Consider the following 22348-nt stretch of genomic DNA (forward strand, 5'->3'; position numbering starts at 1 on the left):
ATCAAACTTGTTCAATAATAATATTATATTACCTGACGTCCTGATAAATTAATTTACAGATTAAATATAAATTGTTTTATTTGTCAAAATTGTAGTTTTAATACAATGTAAATCAGTAATATATTTTAACCGCTACTTTAAACTTAATACATCATACAAATCAGAAGTTATAAAATATGAATTTAAAGTAAAAATAGATGCTTACATATTCGATTCGATATTTTTACAAGAAATGTGTCTATTTTAGCAAGCTGTTGAAACACTTTTAATTTTGCATCATTCGCGGAATAAGAAATAAATACAAGTGTCAAAAAATAAATGAATATGTAAAAAAACAAATAATTTTAATTTTAATCTATAAACATAAAATAGTGAAACACGTTTTCACTATTAATATTCAGCTACCATTGAGATTCAACTCTGTCGATCACAATAAATACACATTGGTAGGTATATTAATAGAAAATAGTAAAAAACAAAACTATAAGAAAATGTGGAAAGTATAATATAATATATAATAATAATTCCAGTGATTCAAAACCAAAAAAAAAAATTTGTTCTCAAAATAGAAATTAGTTAATTAATTGAATAATTATTGATATTTTAATTTTTTGAAAACTGAAATCGTGATTTTCGGGGTCACAATAAGACACTCTTGCAACTCTATAATATTTTCAAAGGTCGCAAATGCAACCCCGTGCGACCCCCAGTTTACGCCACTGTTCCTTCATCGGAACTTGATTGCAAATGCACCGATGCACTTGTGTAATAAAAGTCAGCCACATTCTACCAAGTCCAGAAGTATGAGATTTATAGCTGGCAACAAAATTTTGGAGAAAAAAAAAAACAATAAATTGCTAAACTTTTGTGAATGTATCACTAAATTTTCAAGCTTTTTAACCAGTTAAACATTTAATTTTTTACTATTGATGTCCGTCGAAGAAAAACTAAACTTTGCCAATTTTATGGGAAAAGTAGTGCTCATTTCTCACAGGTATTATACATATTAATATTGTTTAACATTTTCTAAAAAAAATCAATTGTTCTTTTACTGTCTGTCTTAGGCTGGTGCATATCGATAATAATAATTAGTGAATATATAACAAAAAATATTAATTTTAATGTACCGACGAGGTAATTAATTATTATTGTTATTTTGGCAGTCCAATATTATTAATTTAACGAAAAATGTGCGATGCGCATTCAATCTATCGCGCTAATATTCTGACGATTTACCAACTATCTTTTCGAATATATTTTTAACTATATTTTTCAGATCAATAAAATGTCCTTACAGTTTTCCCTCATGTTTTAAGTGTTATATAAATGTATTTTCCATAATATTTTACGTATTTATTGTTCGTATATCTAAAACAATTTTTGTATATTTTCACTACTTAAGCTCCTATGACTCCCACAAGCCCTAATTATAATATTGTATTATCAATAATATAGTCTTGTTGCAACGATAGATTTATCGTTTATTCATTGAATTTATATTATTAATCTGTTGTTTGTTCTTGTACGCAGGATTTTAGGTCGGTTAGGGTTTTACGCGAGTAAATAATTTTAATCATAATAAAAAATTAAAATAATTTGCCAACACTTTTTATATAATTAGTCATAATAAATTAACAATTTCATTTAAATCTATATCTAAAATTACCAACGGTCGACTCTGTGTATTGAAAATTTGAAATGGTGATAAATAAGATTTTTTTGTAAAATGAAAAAATTTCAGGGGGGGCCAGAATTTTACCCCTGGTGATACTTGCATGTGTTGTCTCCGTCTTACAAGTGCGTAACATAACACATTTTACGGTCAGCTGCTCACGTTTAACTCCGATAGTTTAAAACTTGGAAGTTAATCGACCTCTTAGAAAAATTAATGGTTACATTTTTATCTTGGGCTTCTTATTATATTTTAATTTCAATGCAAGTTATGAGTATTTTAAAATATTTTAAAATATTGTAAATTGTTTTTATACATCTTAAAATACCTACTCACAATTCACTTTAAAATTAAAATACAATAAAAAGCCTACAATAAGCCCTTGATAATAATGTTACCTTTAGTCTTTATAAGAGGTCAATTCACTCTAAATTTTAAACTATCGGAGTTAAATGTGTTCAGCTGAGCGCTAAATGTGTCATGTTACGCACTTGTAAGATGGAGACAACACATGCAGGTATCACAGTCCTCTTAAGTGTTTCTAATAAGCAATATAAAGCCAAGACGTGTAAGTGTTTAGGAACGGATTTAAATGATTAATAAATTATGTAACGTGTTTGACTAATAATTAAATATTGTTTATTACTGTCATTCATCATATAGTTCCCAAACAATAAACTATAAGCATTTTATTATAATCAGTCATTGCTATTACTTACTATGCTCTTTTGTCATATTTTAATTTATGTCAATTAATATACACACTGAGTATAATAATTAAGTAGTGTATTTATGTGACATTGAATTTTATCAACAATTAATGAGTGAGCAGACTATATTTAATTACTAGGATAAATGATTCATAATATGATCTATGATGAAGAAAGTATAATAACAGCCAAATAATAATTAGATTTTTTTAATTAAGTAATAAGTATAGACATATTGTACAAATATATATCTAAAAATAACAGCGTGCGTACGGTAAAAAATAATTAAAAATCACAATCCAACGGGGGAGGAAAAAAAATACAAGTTTATAACAAAGTTTATTACAGTAATAATTAATAACCATATTAAAATAATAATTGATAAATGTTTCGAGCTCAACTATAAAAATGTCATTATTCCAGAGCATTTTTGTATGACATGGCCAAAGACACTGCAGCAGCCAACAAAGACGATCGTTGGCTCACACCGGTCATTACTTCTTGCCACTCAGATGGATGTACCTAAAACGTTTATATGTGACATGAAAACACAGTAATTCTTCGCAGTAGTCTCTGTCTGGTTAGGGTGGTTTTACTTTTAAGTTGCTGGCCATGAAATGTGCGACTGGTATACTGAATCCGGTTGAGATGTGTTCATAATCTTTGGGTGTATCGTCACTAATCAATCCAACAATTGCTGCTGGTACAGGCACACTTTGGGTGTAGACTTCTAAATCTATATTTCGTTCCATGTCATTAAGTTTCAAAAGACCAAATTCATACCATCTAATTGGGAAAAAATATAACTTAATAATTTTGAATTGACCGTAATTGAATTGTAACACTTTGGACCTTTGGAGAAAGAGTTTTGTAACTCATTCAAACATATTTCCCGCTAAACATTATATGTGGTAAAATAAATGGTCCATAAGTTGTTTGTCATGTTTTTTTAGCAAAATTCAACTTACTTGGATTCTATTGGTTCTACAATAAATCTTTCAAAGGAGACGACAGGACCTTTTACCACATGTAATCTAACAGAATCAATGCAATATTTTGTGGCTTTGGATGCAGCAGAAAATCCGACAAGCTGTGCGGCAAATGGTTGATCTGGTGCTTCAAGTCCTCTAAAATAGATACCACATAATGTCTTATGAAATAAACTACAAAAATGTAATTAAGTTCATATAAAAGTTGGCTACTTGACGACTGCTTTTCCAAAAACTTTTTGAAATCCTTCTCTTACTGCACTGACGACTATTTCTTTTTCAGTAGCAACAACAATATCGGTGTTATCAAATGTATTGGCTAACAAAAATAACAGATATAAATACAAATTGAATAATACAAGATTTAACAAAACAATTGAATATTAACGACTGTTTAATTATTTACGATTTAATGTATCTTTCATTTGTGGGTCTAATGTGGTGAGTACTGCGTCCACTGAATTCTTTGCTTTTTCTGCAACAATTGAAAAAATACTAGAACTACTGCCCTTCATCCAGTTAAACAAATCAGCTTTGCTCGATGACTGATCACTTTTAGCTGCTTTATCAGTGACTGCTTCATTGGAAGGACTCATGGGTAATTCCATATTTTCTTCATTTTTACTAGTTATTACAGGCCTGTGAACAAATAAAATATAAGTCACATAATATTTAGATCACCATGACGTGGAAATTCAGGTGGACTTACGAAAACATTGGAGTGTGAAAGTTTTGACTAGTCACGTCTGTCGGGTTCAACACAGGGTTAGACTGGACAGGTCTGGGCTCTGTTGGAAAAATGCAATACGATGACTATTCAGATCAACCGAAATAACTGTGATAAAGAGAATGGAAAAATTTAAAAACTAAAGATCACGCATCGTTACCATTCAGAGCATCTGTAACAAAACTAGGCAACATCGTTGGTGGTGGTAGCTTCGAAAGGAGTTGATCGGCTTTCGACATTTTTCTCGTAGGATCTGTAGGGACAGAAAAATAAAAAATGTTACAATAGGTGCAAAATCTAAAACAAACTGTAATATTGGGCATGAGCAAACGATTTAGGATCAATTATGACGTTATACTGATTATGTAGACATTTTCAGAGTCGTCCGAATCGCCACACAGCCAGTGCGACAAAATATCGTTACAACGATCTGACGTAACGATACTCCATCGTTTTAATAATTATTGTTATTGTATTGATCACGGTCGTCATCGCGTTGACACTCACTCGTTGTCGATCCGTCCATGTCGACGAGTGCGGTACCCAAAACGTTTATCGTCGGTGAGAAAGTGATGATCAACAACTATCAACGTTGGTAAATAGGATATTATGACGAGCACAATATTCTCCTTTATCGTAATTACCTGCCGACCACGACTAGTACGCTGTCGTTCGGATTCTACAAAACGGCGACGACGCACAAATCCACAACGCCACTGATGACTATGATTGTGCACACGTAAACTGCACAAACTCGCAACAACGACGTCGGTCGGGATTGGCACTACAACCGCTGAACCGCACTGAACTACTAATTCAGTACTGAAGTTAAGTGGTAAATAGTAATAGTACCTATTCGCTATTTCACTATCGCTGTATCAGCTATCATTATCAATAATTGTACGACTTTGCTGTGTCTGTGTTGTAAAATAATTATTACCTATATAGAATTTTTACATAGACGATATAATATTATCACAGATAATAATAATTATTATTATTATTATTTACAACTGATGGGATCAGTTCTGCCCCGTGATAAGATATCCAAGATGATAACCAGGAACCGCATCGTAGATAATATTATACCACGGTGTGATACTTTATACCACAGACATACAGTGTGATTTTTTAATCGTGTTCACCCTCACTTTTCCCTTAATAGTCTGTAGATATCATATTCAAATTCTACTATTTTAGGAAACAGTCAGACCATTTTTTACATAAATTCCTGTACTAATTGAGGAGTATTCCGAATTCCCGAGACGATACCAACTTCTGTTATTCAAATGAGAACCCTCTTTTTACTGAAAATTATTTAGCGGATATTTTTTTTGTAAACTTTGATGTATCTAAATCAAAATTCTAATGAATAGTTTCTGAGTCAATAAAATGTCTGTTTATACCAAGGATAATAATCATTAAAAGTGGTTTTATAAAAATAAAAACTATAATATGTAATGATAAACATAGTATTAATTATACTTGGATTATTTTTATAAATTATTTATATTGATAAATTAATATTAATTGCTAAACTTTTCAAATTGTCTAATCACTATCTACCTTACCCATCATCATAGACATATTATGTATAAAACACAAAGTTACATACCTACTCAATAACTACTAGCATAAATTTTGATTTAGATACATGAAAATGCTCAAAAGAAAAAATCTGCTTCAATAAAAAATAAAAAAGGAGGTTTCTATTTGAAAAACTGAAGTTTGTATTGTCGCAGGATCATCCTTTAGTAGTAAAAAAATGTAATGACCTTCAAGTGTGTTTAAAATTTTAATGTATGCATAAATAAACCATAAAAATAGAACGTGTATACTTAAAAAATCATCCTGTATTTATATATATATATATATATGTATGTATATCATTAAGGTGTAGTAATTTCCTATCTTGAAGCAAGTTTCAAGTGTTCTAAAATTTACGGATCATTATCGTAAACGGAAAATTTGCTTTGTTACGCATGCGCGTGGGTTAGAGAAAAATTAAAGAGCACCGTCTATACATATTAATAGATAAATATATTTATAATACAATTATTTCAATTTTTAATTTATTTTAATGTTTTGGTGAACAATTTTAAAAATATATTTTTTTATTTAATTATTTCTAAAAAAATTAAAGGTTGCCATTGTGTAGAGTTTATTTTTCTGAAAATATTGAAGTTTCAAAATTTTATTTTCATTAATTTCCTGATTTTTAATTTTTTTTAGTTTCATGCAAAATTGCGAATTATTTAACAGCTCAGGTGACAAGTGTTATCAAATTGTGAACTGTCGTGCCGTGCGCGTGCTCGTACGGACGGCTGAACACATTCAGTGTGCCTAATAGTTATAATCTTATAATCATATTTTATTCCTTCAAAACTAGAAAAATATAAATAAAAAAATCGGGAAATTAATGCACGTAAATTTTGAAACGTCAATATTTTCAGAAAAATAAATTCTACAAAATTGCCATCTTTAATGTTTTTGGAAATAATTAAATAAAAAATATATTTTTTACATTTTTTACAAAAACGTTAAAATAAATTTAAAAAATTAAATAATTGTAGTTTTTATCTCTGTGAGTCTTATTACAAAACCAAAATTTTGATACCTCCATTATTTCGTGAGATATCATAATGGGTACATAATACATATCCATAAATACATATATCCATGAATACTGACTTCCTCGCAGGACACTGTACCTATATACATAATATATTGTTTTATTTATAAAATTAATATTATTTTTTAATTCATAAAATTGTTTTTTTTTTCTATACTTTAGATTTAAAGGTACCTATGTAAATCGTGGTTCCTCATAAGTAGTGGTTGGATTTTTATGTTCTTACAAATATTTTTTGGCTTTATCGCTTTATGCAGCTTAAATGGGGTAAATAATCTAGACAACTTATTACAGAATTGGTAAGAAAAAATGCATTCTGCATATTACAGCAAAGATTAAAGAATAGTCTGGCTACATTTCATGATTTAGAATAAATTGTATTATTTGTTTAGGAAAATGTAATAGGTAGTTATTGTAATAATTAGGTACTGTTATTATCACCCATTTAACATATTGGCTATTTTGTATCCGTGTGTTGTTTCAACTTTTCCATAAAATTTGGGAGCTGTGAAAAAATATTGTTGAAAAAATATTGAACAACCGAAGGAGCAGTGAGATAAAAAATTTTAGAATACTTCTGGTGTATATTAAAACATACAAGTTCCACCGTTCTAGCTTTAGGGCTTCCACGCGTGTAAAATACGTGTGACCTACGGCGTGTATAGGCCACTAGTTAAGTGTTCCCCTTAACTTGTGGGTGGTTTTCAGGCCTAGTAAAAACTTGCACGAATCTTACAACCTGAGGAAATTGAAGCGTTCTTGACGTTCAGCGTCATGAGGACGCAGAGGTTTTTCTTCTTAGGCATAGAATAGAAGCTGCTTGCACGACAATACTCAGAAATTAGCTAACCTAACTTAAATGATCCAGAGAGATACTGTCCGAGGTATTATCAATGAGTTTCATGGCGTCGAAGGCTGCCGCTTTCAGCGTGGAATTGGCCTTGTCCAGCTTAAATCTGAGATTGGCACTCCAGTTGCTCGCGTTGACCAGTGGAAGTTCCAAGGACTTAAGCTTGTTGATCCACACCTGTACGGAGCATTGGAGTTTGGAGAGCGAAGGCGTCTGCCGGGCTTAGAACGGACTGTCCGACATGTGAGGTCAGATTCCGGTGGGTCTGATGCATGTCCATATTTGAACTGGAGTTGAGGTGGGACATTGCGTTACCGGGTGACTGGTGGTCTGGTTGTTCTCTCCTGCTTCATGCTTGATAGTTGATTGTTGATCAGGTTTGGCATGAAGTTCCAATCCGGAATTCTGTCCTGGCCTGGGCACGTTGTTCCAGTTGGAGTCTTGTCCTGACACTGATTGCTAAGATGGTCTGACTGTGGTTGCCAAGCTCACAGAGCATGGTAAGATGCGCCTACGTGCACGGGGTCTCTCATGATTGGCCACTGAGCGTGGTTTACGCACGAGATCGCCTGTGGTTGGTGGCTGGATGTGCACCTGCAAGCTAAACATGATAAGATTTGCTGCGACCAGAGCTACCGATCGTAACGTACGTCTGCTTTGAGTGGAAGACCCGACTCGACTGAGATGATCGTCAGCAGGCAGCACCTATTAAGTAAAATGATTCCACATCAGGTTCTAAGATATCTGGATTAGGATTTTGTAAACACAATTTTAGTTGATTGTAAAAATAATTTATAGGTAGGTATTACCTGTTCTAAACTTCTAAATTTTGTCACGAATTCATAGAATAACATCACTCACTCAGTGATTTTTAATTGATAATTTTATTGATGGGCAGCGACAAGTTTTATTTTTGAGTTCATCAATTTCAACATAAATAAATAATTAAAAAAAATATAAATTGTAATAAAAATCCAGTGGAAATGTATTAGGTTCTAACCTTTTTGAAAAAACGAATATTTATTACAAATTTCAAATGCAAATAAAATTGATTGATAAATATAAATCAAAAAACTGTTCTGAGATTTTTCAGCACAACTTCTAGTGATTAGGTACTCGTATTTTTATGCTAAAATCATGTTTCTACGATCAACAAGATCTGAGTATTATTGGAAATAAAAAAACATGTTTTTGCAGTTGATTTGCTTCTACTGTGACGGTATCTCATAGTTTATTACAAATTAATGGAAATTAATAAATACCTTATAATGTAAATAATATGTTATAGGTACACTGTAACATGAAGAGTATCTTAATTTTTAGTCTGTGTCAAATACGAAAATAGACAGAGGCGAAACATAGGTAACTATAAGCCTAATGGGAAGTTAACTAAATTAAATCACCCACTTTTTTTATTTTCCAATTTGGAAAATTTATAATTATATCTTTTTTACCAATTTGAGGTTAGCCAAAGTCAAATATCAAGTGCATTGGTAATACTGTTTAAACACTTTAATAGTCTATAATTTAGTTTTGGTTTAATAAAAATAAAGTACGCTAAAAATTAATCTTTTTAAATTTTATAAAATTTAAAAAAATGTGTATTGACTTTTAACTTAAACGGATAAATTAAAATTAAAATATAATTTTTAACCTTTTCTTATAGATGCTTATAATAACCTTCAACTTGACTGAGTTAAAAAAGAAAATCAACTTGCAGCCCAGCACGCATTGTATTGAGGTCGGACACCTATTATTGGTAGAAAATAGTTGAACAAACGGTGCACAATTTCGATGATAAGTATTTATAATATGTATATTTATTGAGTTGCTAAGAAAATAGTTTGCAACTTCAGAGGCTGTAGAGCAATGCACACATATACAAATACGAATCATATATAATATAACTAGTGTAAAATCGTTATAATATAACTGGTCCAGTACAATATTTTGATTACAGAATTAAATAATTTAAAAATATATAATATTATTAGTATAAAAGTGAATTAAAACTAATTAAAAGGAACAAAAGTTGTACAAATTAACCGACGCGCGATTGCAGGGTTTGCCGAAAGGATTGTTTGAATTTTATTTTCTATATATATACACCTAACTTTGTAGCACTCGTCTCGGAAAAGCAATTATTATAAACGATGGGCATGCCAAAAATGGGTTTTGCGGGAAAGTCTGCAGTCGGCGATTAAGTTTTGGATAGTACGCTGCTGCAAGGGAATACGCGTGTTAAAAATATTTAAAAATGTTCAGAAAGCTTTTCAACATTCCCAATATTAAATCACGTGTTACACTATCGATGAATAGATTTGCACGGTTCTTTCGACGTGCCCACGCCTTTAACATTATAATATTGTAATTTCTATGACATCCCAAACCGATTTTCAATTATCATTTTCATAGACCACAATGCACGATTTTCGTAAAAGACTGCGAATTCGACACGTGCAAAGTCCAGAATTTGAAAAAGAGTAAAACATCGTGTGCAACAGCTGATATATACCTACCTATGATAGCTGCTGATATCCGCGGTTTCTATGAGCAATGTTGTGGTTACTGATTACGTTGTTTTGCTCACTCCAAAAATTAATAATATACCATCAAAAACAAAATGGCGCGAGTACTGCGTAATGCACTTTTTATTTTAATATCATAATATAGACGCGGCTGCGTATATATAACATGGAATAATATCTATAGGAGCGTAATTCTACTTTAATATCGACTGCTTCAACAAAGAAAGTCTTAACTCAATTTTACAACTTTGTTTTTTCAATACATATTGTCACATTTTTTTCTGAATTTCCAACCAAGACGGAAGTAATTGCATCTTATTACAAAATATATGTAATGCATATTACAATTTCGTTTCGAGGACGCCTTACCCATAATAATATATATGTCTATCTATAATACGTATAACTATAGTATATTATAAATCTATAAACTATTACCTATATGCTATATGGCTATATATAATATATTAAATATGCGTTTCGGCAAACCCTTTCTACAATATATATATATTTTTTTAACACCGTCACTCAAACTATACACAATAATATATATAATTATAACAATGATGATGATAATAATATTAATAACAATGCATAATATAACACGCGCACCCTGTATTTTTAATCTTAATACAATATTATTATATAATTCAACGTCAAAAATTACCCCGATTATTTGAATTGAACACCGTGTGACACGCGTTTTAAATACAATGCGTATCTTTTATAAATATATTATATACATTATACAATAACGTAACATATAATAATAACAGTATAATGTTATAATATTATATAATATAGATACATACACTTAAATATACTATATATACAGTGAAATTTCTTAGTGGATAAAAGTACCTACGATCTCTATTTTCTATATTTACGTATACAGTATATTATATTATACACGCGATGGTTTGAGTAAGTATATACTTACATAATATTATCTAAACATATTATCTCTCTTACGTTATTTCATTTTCATTATATATAGTCAGTGGTGCTGTTATATATTATAGTGTCCAGTCGATAAACGATGGATCTACAATAATTATAATAATATAGTGCTGTCCGGGTGAGTGGGTGAGCAAGGTGGTGGTAACCGTAACCGCGGTATAATATATTGTAATAACACGCCTATTATGTGTATTATGTATTTTACAATAATACAACACCGCCTCACGCGACGAAGGCATAATTATTTACCTAACTGTAAACGGCAGAATAATAATATTATAATATGAGGAAGAGTATATATACCTTGTTTTATTATGTACCCTGTTTTATGAGTGGCGAGAAAGAGTGACATCGTTAAAGGCGGTATCATCACTGCGCCTACGTCTTCTGTCACGGTAGAAGCGAATTCACAGGCACACATGATGTGACCACTGTCGGATTACCCATTATTCGAAGTAGGCACCCGCTCTGGAGGGAATGAGGAGGTCACTTGTAAAGAGGCCCCGTGAGAACGGAAAGGAGTATGTGACTACTTTTGGACTTGACGGTACAGGACAGATGATGTAGCTCGTTAGTGTGTGTGTGTGAGAGAGAAAGAGAGAGTTAGTGGGTGAGTGTTAGAGTGCGAGAGGCGGTGATAAAATAGATGTGTAAAATCGGCTGCGGTTACCTAACACACGCAGATCACGACGGACAGCAGCTGGCGTAACCTTTCACGGCCGCTGCGGACCGGCGCAACGGTGGCCTGCCAAGCTCGGCGCCCAGCACCACGACGGCGGATAGGTCGTCGTCGCAGCTCTCGTACACCGAAGACGACGATGCGCTGTCGGCGGTCGGTGAGCCAGCTATGAAGGCCGTCTCGCCGTCGCCGTCGTCGCAACTGTACACGGGCGACTGGCGCCGGCGGCAGAACATCTCGTGTCGCTTGCGACGGCTACTGCCACCAGCCGAAGAGGTCGACAGATCGTCGTCGACCGGCGACGGGGTGGCCGTGCTTGTCGCGGTGGACAGCGGCGACAGTGACGGTGGTGGATCACGCTTCCGCTCGATGAGCACATCGCCGACTATTTCACCCGTCTGCGAGTGCACTTGCAACACGTTGGCAGACCTGTGGTGGACGACCGGCGTCGGGCCCTGTGTTCGGACCGCGGCTGCCGTTTCCGCCGACACTTCCGCGATCAGCCGGTAGTTGATGTCCACGATATTGTCGTCGTCGTCGCCGCCGCCGCAGACGTCCACGGTGTCGGCAAACGCGACGGTCTTCTTGCCGGCTGACGCGATTGAACAGCTACGATGATCACTGCGCTGAAACAACGACGGTACTGCGGGCGCGGACGCCACCGGTTCCGGTTCGGGAAGCAGCACGCCGGCCGCCGTCAGACCGGAAACGACGGCCGCGTGGTGTTCGGGCGTCGCGTCCACGCTGGTCTGCTGAATGGAGTTGTGCAACAGTCGCGTGCTGTGAGTCTTCAGGTCCAGCCTCAGGTAGTACGGGTTGTAATAATGCAGCGGCGCCGTGTCGGGCAGCGGATGCGCGTCCGGCCGGTCGACAGCGAACTGCTTGACGACCACGTACCGTCCCGGGTACGGTATGGGTGAAGGAGCAGCGCCGTGCCCGTCGCCGGACCCGGACGCGCCCCAACCTTCGCCCCTGGACGACGCCGCGTCGTCGCCCGGTTGGTCGGGCGTCAGTGGTTGTGCCGCGCCTCTACCGAACTGACAGTACCACTGAGCTTCAACCTCGTAATCTCATTTCTTCTCCTTTTGGTCCTTGTTCAGGTAGTGCAGCACGTAGTGCAACACCAGGTCGTAACAGTATTTGTACTCAGTCTGAAATCACAACAGCAAACGATTAACCCATTTATTTATATTTACAAATATATAGGTATTGCACATTATAAGATGGGCAGCAGCACTACAGAAAAATATTGGTAACACTATTGGCAAACTTATATATTTCGGCGAGTGAATATAGGAATGCAAATTAAAAAAAACTCAGACAAACAACATTTGAATTGAATACATTATGGGTATGTGCTTCTTGAAAGTCTCCATATTATACTTAATAATATTATTTGCTCACCAGTAAAAGTGTCTAAATCGACTTTTTGTCCACTCGCCTTGTACAATTGTATAAACTATTTTTTACAAGCGCAACAGTTACTAAATCTTTACTTATAAGTAATAATTCAATGAATTTATAGTTGTATGTTATCATCGCCATTCTGTCAATAAGATTAACATTAAATTATGCTGAAGATGCTATACGAACCTTTAATTAATAGGACCTGATTTAGTTTTCTCTTAATAGGGCATAGTATCAAGTATCACTTATCAGCTTATATTTGTTAGAATCCTTTAAGCCTTGATGAATAGTTACAAGTAAACATATTTTATATGCAACACTTCAATGTAATATTATTGCAGTAATGTATTGATTGTGCATATGATTGTACTTGAACAAACTGTTTTTTCTGCAGAACAATATTGGACTAAATTGACGATGGTTAAGGTTGGGTCAGGTAGTATTTAACTGACTATGTAGTAGACAGTAGTATGAAAGATTTGATCAATTCTTAAAATTGGAAACATACGTTTGAATATTAAAAAAGTAATGAAGAGAAAATTCTACCAAGATAAACAATAAACTAACTATTTCATGGTAAAAAGTTTTGTCGAGTTATAGAATAACCAAAACAACTGATATCGTATAATATGGTTCACTCGGGTGTTCGTTATTCGTCGGAAAGGGCCAGACCGATGACAATAACTGGTAGTGAAAGTCATAAAAATCAAGAACATTTTTAGTGATTCTGAAATACTGTGGGCGAACACGCACAATACTTTTAAGCAGAAACAGAACTATGCATAATTTACTAAAAATAACCGTTTATACAGACGAGACAGAATTTAAAATATTAATTTCTGTAACAATACTACGTACGCGTATAAAATTCAGTAAAACTTTATTTTTAGAATTCTGAGCCGAGCGATATGTATGTATTGGTTTTACATTGATGTGATATTTTTTTTTGCGCCCTCAGTAGTTATTACTCACCATATTCTCTATGAGTTGCGGTCGGTGACGTCTGACAGTCTTCACGGCTTGGAAGACGTCTACTTCGCCGTGTTGGATCACTTGTTCGATACACGCGTTCGCAGCGCAGTAAACGCCACACCTGCCTCTGCCATCGCTGAAACGATTCACAGGAAGATTTCAATGTAAAATAATTTATTTGTTATTTAAATTATAAAATTACCACAGACCTATGGTATTACTGGTTAGAATAAATTTAATTAATGGTGTTTCCACATTATAAAGTTCAATGTTGGCACGTTTTGATGAGCAAAGGACAATAATTAGTCGAAAGAATGAAAATATTTAATTAGACTTTATACCTTGTTAAAATATTTTTTTTCAAACTTATACCGGTTATCACTTAATTATAATATAAGCATTAGACAATGACTTTTTTTATATAATACTTGAATAATTATAAAAGTAAAGTTATTAATATATTCAATATTCATATATTATAAAATATTGTAAAATTATACAATATTATACTCAACATAAAGTACGTCTAAATCTATATTTTTTTTAGCATTAATATATTTTATATGTAAAAGTAAGGCAAAGAAAAAAATCGGGATTGGGAGCTTTAGGTTTACTTATAAATATGTACATATATAATACTATAATAGTTAATACCAGTACGGAATTTAAGCCCTAGAACCACCCTCGAGTACGCGGTCAAAGAGTCGATGGAGATGGTTTTTATCATATTTTCGTTTTCGTTTTTTTTTTCTTATTATTATAAGCTCTTCATTGTATGAAAATATTATAATACACTCACTGCGATACGACCACGACGGGTCCGTAGTCGATCCTCTGTCTCCATCTCTCGACCATGTTCATGAGTTCGACCAGAGAGTTGGTGGAAGTTGGCACCCTGTGGCCCAGCGGCCAGCAAGTGAGCTGAAACAATTGAACGGTCCTCGGCGGTGCTTTTACACCAGCCATGAGTTCGGTGAGTGAAACGATCTGAAAACATATCGGACGATGGTATATAATTGTTATGACACGCTGGTGGTAATCGTAGTAATTATTAGGTTATAGTATAGCACAGAATAGATACAATAGTAGTGCGTGACGAAGACTTCAGCAGTGAAAATACAGATCTAAAAATTGACTCACCTTTTTGTTGATCCTAAACAACCATGTCTTTATGTTCGCGTAGTGATTGTGAGATATATGATCGATGGTGAACACCGGACCGTATTTCTTGGAATGTCTACCTTCCGGCCAAAACGGAGGGTATTGTTGCTGTAAAAACGCAAAATGTAGTATATTATGTAGTAGGTTGTATAATAACGTTTTAAATTGTATAATAATATGAGAATCAACTACATACAGAGTCTCTGGGCGGCAGGCAGAGGACGACCACAGCCGAACACTCGTAATCGTACACGAGCGACCAAAAATCGCCGGGTGTGTGTTTGAGGGGCCATTCAGTGACAATGTACTCTCTAGGCTTGGTGTAGCCCTGTGGCATGAAAAAATAAGTGACAATATATTATTATCTTTTATAGTGCACTACGGCATAAGAAACTTATTGTATCACACAATATATGATATATATATAACACTGCAACGGTTCCAAATTAGCATATTGAGTCACGGACCACTATAGCTAAAACTTTAATTAGACTGGGGGACATTTTTTGGAAATGTAAAGTTCATGTAAGTTTTCGGCTTTATGTGTCTGTAAACTTTTTTAACTGCGTATTTTGTTGGCGTCAAGAACTTATTATACAGCTTTGACGTCCGGTCAAATTACTGGGACCCCTAATATATTGACCCGCGGTCGGAGGACCACATATTGGGAATCACTGGTACATCTAATATTCGATCAGTGAATGTAGCACATATTATACACAGATATTGTACATCGATAGATATTATAATAGTGTTATATAGGTACTTACGTCGACGAAAACTGCGTTTATGTAGTCGGTAAACGTGTTGCCTTGGAACGAAATCAAATACGGACGGAAGTTGTCAGCTAAAAGGAAAAAACCGACGTGAGCAACATAACCCAAAAGTAATTATGAATTATGAGTATTTCTAATATTATATGTTGACATGTTGTAAATGTATATAACTTTGGAGGGGTGGGATAACTGGGATACAATTATATAGAAGTGAGATTTATTATTATGTATTATTATCATACTAACGCGGAACGATCAACACGTCTCTGTTCTTTTCTCGATTGTCGCCTCGATGTCCACCCGCACAATCACCAATCGTAAAACGTGGTGTCATCTTGCAGATTTGCTGGAAGCAACAAATACAACAAAAATATTATAATATTATGCAATATATATATTTTTTATTTGAAATTTAGTTAAGTTGGTTTTTAATAATGTGTGTGCGCGTTTGAAAAATGCCCACTAATTTCAATATACACAGAGGTATTTTGCGTGTGGATGATATCTAGTCCAAATTTATTATAGTAAATTTGAGATATGTTAAATTTCAAATTTGATGTTATAAGGTACATTATTACAAAGTCTTAATAAATAAAACCAATAATAACTTATTAGTTATTACCGATAAAATACAATTATAAAAATTATAAAATGTTTAACATTTTGGCTCTTGATATCATTGTATTTATCCATGTGGATCGTGGACGTCAACATGTTGGTCACCCATGTTATAGACAATCCTAAATATTGATTTAGTTGTGTCATTTCGGCGATCGCGATTACAAATAGCCCAACTGATAAAATTGAACTTTGAATCACACCGTTTCTTATCCGAGTATATGCGTAATAAGATAAGATAAAATAAATAATATTTCATTTAAAAATTTCTATCTGTTAAAAATCAGCAAATACCTAATACTACAATTTAATATTTTTCCCACACACAAATAATGTTCTCGATTTTGAAACATATTATACCTATAAGGTATACTATATAATATACTTAAAAATTTAAATTGTTATGGATTAATCTACTTCGGTCTGTGCTTTGACGAAATCAAATATAACGGGCAAAAAATAACACTTAATATATACCTGGTACTCTCTCTGGTATTCGTTGAGTTTGGTCTCGATTTCCTTCATAGACTTTTGTTTCAGTTTTTGCGAAAGTTCTTTGACGGGAAACCATGAAAACCCGCAAAGCACGAACTCCTCTAACGTGTCGTATATGAATTTGTATTGGTCCTGTTTTTCAAACACGTACGAGTATTAAACAACAACATATTTTAAGTTATTATTTTCACTAGTGACTAGATTAGTATATAATATAAAGAAAAGCTACACGTTGTTTTGCGGACGCTCTGTTAAAAAATCCCCAATAGTCACAAACCTTGTGCCACTTCAAACATAATATATTATTTTTTTTTGGAATTAAGAAAACTACTACGCTCATTAGCCTGGTACGCTGTATGGAGGGAGACAGTTGGTTGGAACACGTTCCTCGTTATTTATGTGTGGCAAAGATGATTTGTTGCTAAAAACCCGAGTGGTCACCCATCCGAGAGCTAATAACACCGATCGGTACGTACACTCAGAGCGTTTCTACAGTTAAGCGTAATACGATCGCTCACACCGTACCACAAGCATATTATTTTTGGACGATTTTTGAAACTTAATTTTTAAATAAATATCATCACCAATTATGTGTAGAGCTTTTGTTTGAACAAACCCCCGCCAACAAAATGTGGTAAGTTGAGGTGAAATTGTTGTTACGTGCACAAATTATGAAAATATATGTATGATATGTATTACGATTACCAGTGTCTCGACCATTCCTTTTCTGGACTGTCTGAGTGTTTTCAAATAACCGAATACGTCGTAACAATCTTCTTCTTCGGCAAGTTCCAGGTTGGCGTCGATCGACAGGTAGACACCAGAACGACCACCGCCGTCACTGTGAAAAAGACAAGTCCTCCGTAAAATTATCAGTAAATAATATTATGTTTAATATCATAACATTCATCATAATATATGATTGGCGTGATATGTTGAAAAAAATGCAGAAATACGCCTTTAAACGTTGATATAGGCGTCAGTAATGATAGAAAGACATTACTATGTGCAAATCAAGTGCCTGTGTAAAGTCTGTTCCTTAAGAAAGTAGTTTTTGAATATTTTACGGAATATAGGTACATTGTTATTACTTTCTTTTGAATTTTTTCGAATAACAAATCACGAAAATCGTACATGTTATACCAAATCTGGCCGCCATCGAGGTCTGTTCTTATTTTTAACAGAGTATATAAATATAACATTAAGTTTATGCATTTTTGACTTTGGTTTGATCATTGGTTCTCAAAATATATAATTTTATAATCGCCTGATATCTAATATAAGTGCTTGTCGGTACTATCGGAGAATGGAAATTTTTCAAATAATCATGAAATATTCTGTTTACGTCACTGAAAATTCTAATACTAGACCATAACGACCGTATTATCATCGTAAGTTCGAAAAACAAACGTAGATAAGTGAATAAGTGAACAACTTTAGCATGGCGTATACTTACCGTCTCTCATACGTCACCAATCACCATACAATATACCATACAGTAGGGTATACCATTAGATACCATGCACGCGATCAATTGTATCCGCGTCGCTAAATTCATATAGGTATTATACTCACTTGCAGTGGACTACGATGGGGTTGTCGTGTTGCAGACGGGAACCAACGACGGCTCTCATTCTTCGCCTGAACTCCAATATCGCGTTTGAGAACGGACAAGTGTGGCATGGCCATTCTGTGTAATGGAACTGAAGTAGAGTCCTGGTTTCTTCTTCTTTCTGAAGATATAAAAGCATATATTTTTACTATTATAAAACGCGCATATTACATATTATGTTTTTGACTACATCTTTTGTTGTTATTCATTCAACCGGGATATCTATATTGTAATAAATGAGAACAGAAATAATAAAACCTTTCGAATAATTATTTATGTATTACTTTACCTAGCTTCTAACCAGACTTCACCATGAAAAAAATAATACTAAACATACACCGTTAGATCATTGTAGGTATGTATTCTTTCCAGCCCCATATTACTTAATACTCAAATCCTATCTTACTCATCGTTCTTTCCAAGTAAATCTAAACAACTCAATATCAAACCAATTTATGATTAACGCCGGTGTACCTCAAGGCAGTGACCTTTCTCCTCTTTTATACCTAATTTACACTGCAGATATACCTACAACCTCTTGCACCATCCTCAATACTTTTGCCGACGACACTTGTTTCCTAGCCACCGATTCTGATCCTACAATAACAAGCTTTAAACTCCAACACCACCTCAACTTACTCGAAAACTGGTTCACACTATGGAAAATAAAAATTAACACAAACAAATCCAACCACATTACTTTCTCCCTTCGCCCAGACATTTGTCCACCAGACAAACTTTGTAACCAATTATTACCCCAAACCAACCAAGTTAAATACTTAGGACTCATTTTTGACAAAAGGTTAACTTGGAAAGACCACATATTCGACAAAAGAAAGAAACTAAACTCCAGATTACATCTACTACGTCCTCTCTTACGTTCTAATTTAAACATCAAACTCAAAATCCTTATTTACAAAATGCTGATCTTCCCTCTATGGTATTATGGTATTCAAATTTGGGGTAACGCTGCCCTAGTAACATCCAAAAAATACAATCATTCCAATCCATCTGCCTTCGCACTATTACAAAATCCCCCTGGTTTGTAAGTAACAAAACCCTTCACTCCGACCTGAGAATAAATTACGTAAACCAAGTCACTAAAACTGCTTACCAAAAACTCCACAAAAAATTTAGCTCCCATAGTAACCCCAACATTAGTTTTCTTGCTTCACTACACATCCCTGACAATCCCCCTCGAAGACTTAAACGTAAATGGGTTAGAGACCTCCTCCATTAATTAATAAAATACCCAAGTAGGTAGCTCCATTGGGAGCCCTCCTACATCGTGCCATTTCATGTTATGTAATCCTCATCATCACTATTACTTGTTGTGCTTAATTGTATAGTTGTATATTTTCTTATTAAATAAAATAAAAAAAAAAAAGGTATGTATTATTGGTTTTAATTTAGATATGTTCATTGGAAAATCGTTATTTTTTTTTTATAGATTTTTATGTTCATTATTTTGAAATTGACTGAAACAATATTAGCCAGCACAATACTAACAGTATTCATCAGCTTGTATATTACTTTGCCATAGTAATAAAAAGGTTTTATCATTTGTTTCATTCAATTCTTTTAATTTTACAGATACCTACTGGTTTATTTCTATTTTATTCATCAATATTTCGTGGATAGGAATTCGACCCATAAGAATATGCATATAACATCATACTTCGTTATGTGCTGCTGTTTGAATTGAAAATTAACCCTATTCAAATTCATTTAGTAGTTTCCGAGATTATTCCGGACATATAAAGACACTTTGTTTTATATATAATATTATAATATAAAGATTATCTTACATTATTTTTAATATAATTACCTGTAATTAAACGGTCATAAAACGATGAAACGGGAGAAATAATGAATTTTAAAAGAATGATATGCTTTCGTGAACAACAGTTTATCAAACTAAACCCAGTGTTTGGTGAAAATCGTATATACCGTGGTCCGAGGACACAATTTATTTTTTAAAGACTTTAATATCATCAGTTAGTATAGTTAGGTACATAATAAATTTAAACGAATGGACTTGATTTTGATTTATCTATAATTCTAAACAAAGCCTACATTCTAATATAGAATAATATCCTCTGCAATAAAGTCTTTAATAAGTACGTTTTAAATAAAAACTTTATTCATAGGAATAATTTTATTCATCTCCGTTGATATTATAATGAAACCGATATTTTTTTAACTCAAGAGATTTAGACTTTCCAAATTTATCTTTCAAATAAAACAGCCGAGTCACCTATTGGTTATTGTTGTTAACGCGTATAAAAAAATATTAATAACTAGAGATTTTTTTTTCAAAGTCGAGTACACGCCTGCAAACATGCTGAAACTGCACAGAACTTGCTGAACGATGTGAAACTCAGAGAATTTGTTCGTCACGCGGATAAACGGATCAATACTATACTCGTGCTATAACGATACAAATTATAAAATATAATAATATATGTAATATATAGGCGTTGAAGATTAACCTGCGTGAGAACAGCAGGGCATGGTAATTAACTGGACAGAAAAGTATGACGTACATACTACATGCTTCCTTAAATCATCGATGTGAAACCAAAGTTGTAGTCAAACACCATTATTAGGTATTAGAATGTCCGATGTCGGCAATTCAATCACGAAACAACAGAAATAAACTCACCGAATAGCCTACATATATTCGAAAAACGTCTTAACGATTCGCAGAACACTGAAGCCCTATACGGAAATTCACAAGCTATAACAACAACAATATCAATTAATAATGTTATGTTATTTATTTTTCTCGTAATAGACAGCTGCAATATTATGTTTAAACAGAGAATGCGTATTTCAACGTAGGCCAATAACGTCTAAAACAGAGGCTTAGTTTTCTTAAACATAACATAGTAAAATAATAAAACTATAACATAATATAGGGATATTAAAAAAAAAATTATCCAATAAATATTTTATGGTAAAAATATGAGTGATGGAAGTCTAGAAGTCTAGAAGTATAGAAGTCTCATTTGAAAAACCAAAGTTTAGATTGCTATACTGTAATAGAGCACTCCTTAAGCAGTATAAAAAAATCTAAAAAATCTTAACAGTTGGTCTTAAGTTTATTTAAAAATTTAAAAATCAGAATAAGCGCGCTTGGTTAATCACCCTGTATATGAAATTCTAAATGGTGTGATGAATGTAATCAGTACACAATCAAAAATGATGATATGTGTTTTAATTTTTAATTTTTGTTTCTGAAGACATTCTCTAGGATAAAAAATGCTCTCGAAACTTCCAGCTAACTTTTTCTAGTAGAAAATCGGATCTAGTTTGTATTTTAATAGGTAAAAAGTAGAAGACTTTCAATATGTACTTTTTACTATAAACGGGAAGAGGGTAATACGAATATTTGAAAAATTTAATATTTTAATAAAAATCATTTTTTGGTAACCGTACGTGGTTATGCTCAGAATAGTTTTTCATCGTACACAAACACAATGATAAACGATTTATCAATATAATATCCATCATAATATAGTGACTAGGTAATTCATCGACAAAGTACACTCGACATC

At 33.6% G+C, this 22348-nt stretch overlaps 2 protein-coding genes across 5 annotated transcripts in view; both read right to left on the reverse strand.

The window, feature by feature from the left end:
• Nucleotides 1-2575: 2575 nt before the first annotated feature.
• Nucleotides 2576-4996, reverse strand: LOC149054739 (protein PRRC1-like). 3 transcript variants are annotated; one of them, XM_089229398.1, is made up of 9 exons: nucleotides 4743-4996; nucleotides 4606-4681; nucleotides 4259-4351; nucleotides 4081-4159; nucleotides 3778-4010; nucleotides 3585-3690; nucleotides 3351-3509; nucleotides 2979-3168; nucleotides 2576-2904 (listed from the first exon to the last, which is right to left on the reverse strand). In XM_089229398.1, the coding sequence occupies exons 2-9, from the start codon at nucleotides 4622-4624 to the stop codon at nucleotides 2797-2799; spliced, it is 987 nt and encodes a 328-aa protein (XP_089085524.1). In that variant the 5' UTR covers nucleotides 4625-4681; nucleotides 4743-4996; the 3' UTR covers nucleotides 2576-2796. The 3 variants fall into 3 exon arrangements, with proteins under 3 accessions (XP_089085524.1, XP_089085525.1, XP_089085523.1); XM_089229399.1 differs by lacking the exon at nucleotides 4606-4681; XM_089229397.1 differs by having other exon boundaries at nucleotides 4606-4996.
• A 7761-nt stretch (nucleotides 4997-12757) lies between these two features.
• Nucleotides 12758-22348, reverse strand: part of LOC107164719 (protein tyrosine phosphatase 36E) — a 208327-nt gene continuing 198736 nt past the window's right edge. For both annotated transcript variants that reach the window (XM_089228617.1, XM_089228616.1), the window contains 10 exons: nucleotides 18752-18909; nucleotides 17882-18017; nucleotides 17159-17308; nucleotides 16310-16409; nucleotides 16058-16134; nucleotides 15484-15615; nucleotides 15267-15395; nucleotides 14926-15113; nucleotides 14127-14262; nucleotides 12758-12898 (listed from right to left, as the gene is read on the reverse strand). In XM_089228617.1, the coding sequence (XP_089084743.1) occupies nucleotides 12818-12898; nucleotides 14127-14262; nucleotides 14926-15113; nucleotides 15267-15395; nucleotides 15484-15615; nucleotides 16058-16134; nucleotides 16310-16409; nucleotides 17159-17308; nucleotides 17882-18017; nucleotides 18752-18909 (1287 nt within the window). In that variant the 3' untranslated portion in view covers nucleotides 12758-12817. The remainder of the gene's footprint in view (nucleotides 12899-14126; nucleotides 14263-14925; nucleotides 15114-15266; nucleotides 15396-15483; nucleotides 15616-16057; nucleotides 16135-16309; nucleotides 16410-17158; nucleotides 17309-17881; nucleotides 18018-18751; nucleotides 18910-22348) is intronic.

Source organism: Diuraphis noxia, unplaced genomic scaffold, assembly GCF_037042655.1.
Source record: "Diuraphis noxia isolate RWA-SAM2 unplaced genomic scaffold, SU_Dnox_SAM2 contig0005, whole genome shotgun sequence".
Classification (NCBI taxonomy): Eukaryota; Metazoa; Arthropoda; class Insecta; order Hemiptera; family Aphididae; genus Diuraphis; species Diuraphis noxia.

Coding starts and splice junctions, on each gene's coding strand:
- LOC149054739 (XM_089229398.1), bottom strand. Junction 4,011..4,080: donor TTTCACACTCCAATGTTTTC/GTAAGTCCACCT, acceptor ATTTGTTCACAG/GCCTGTAATAACTAGTAAAA. Junction 2,905..2,978: donor TCATGGCCAGCAACTTAAAA/GTAAAACCACCC, acceptor TAAACGTTTTAG/GTACATCCATCTGAGTGGCA.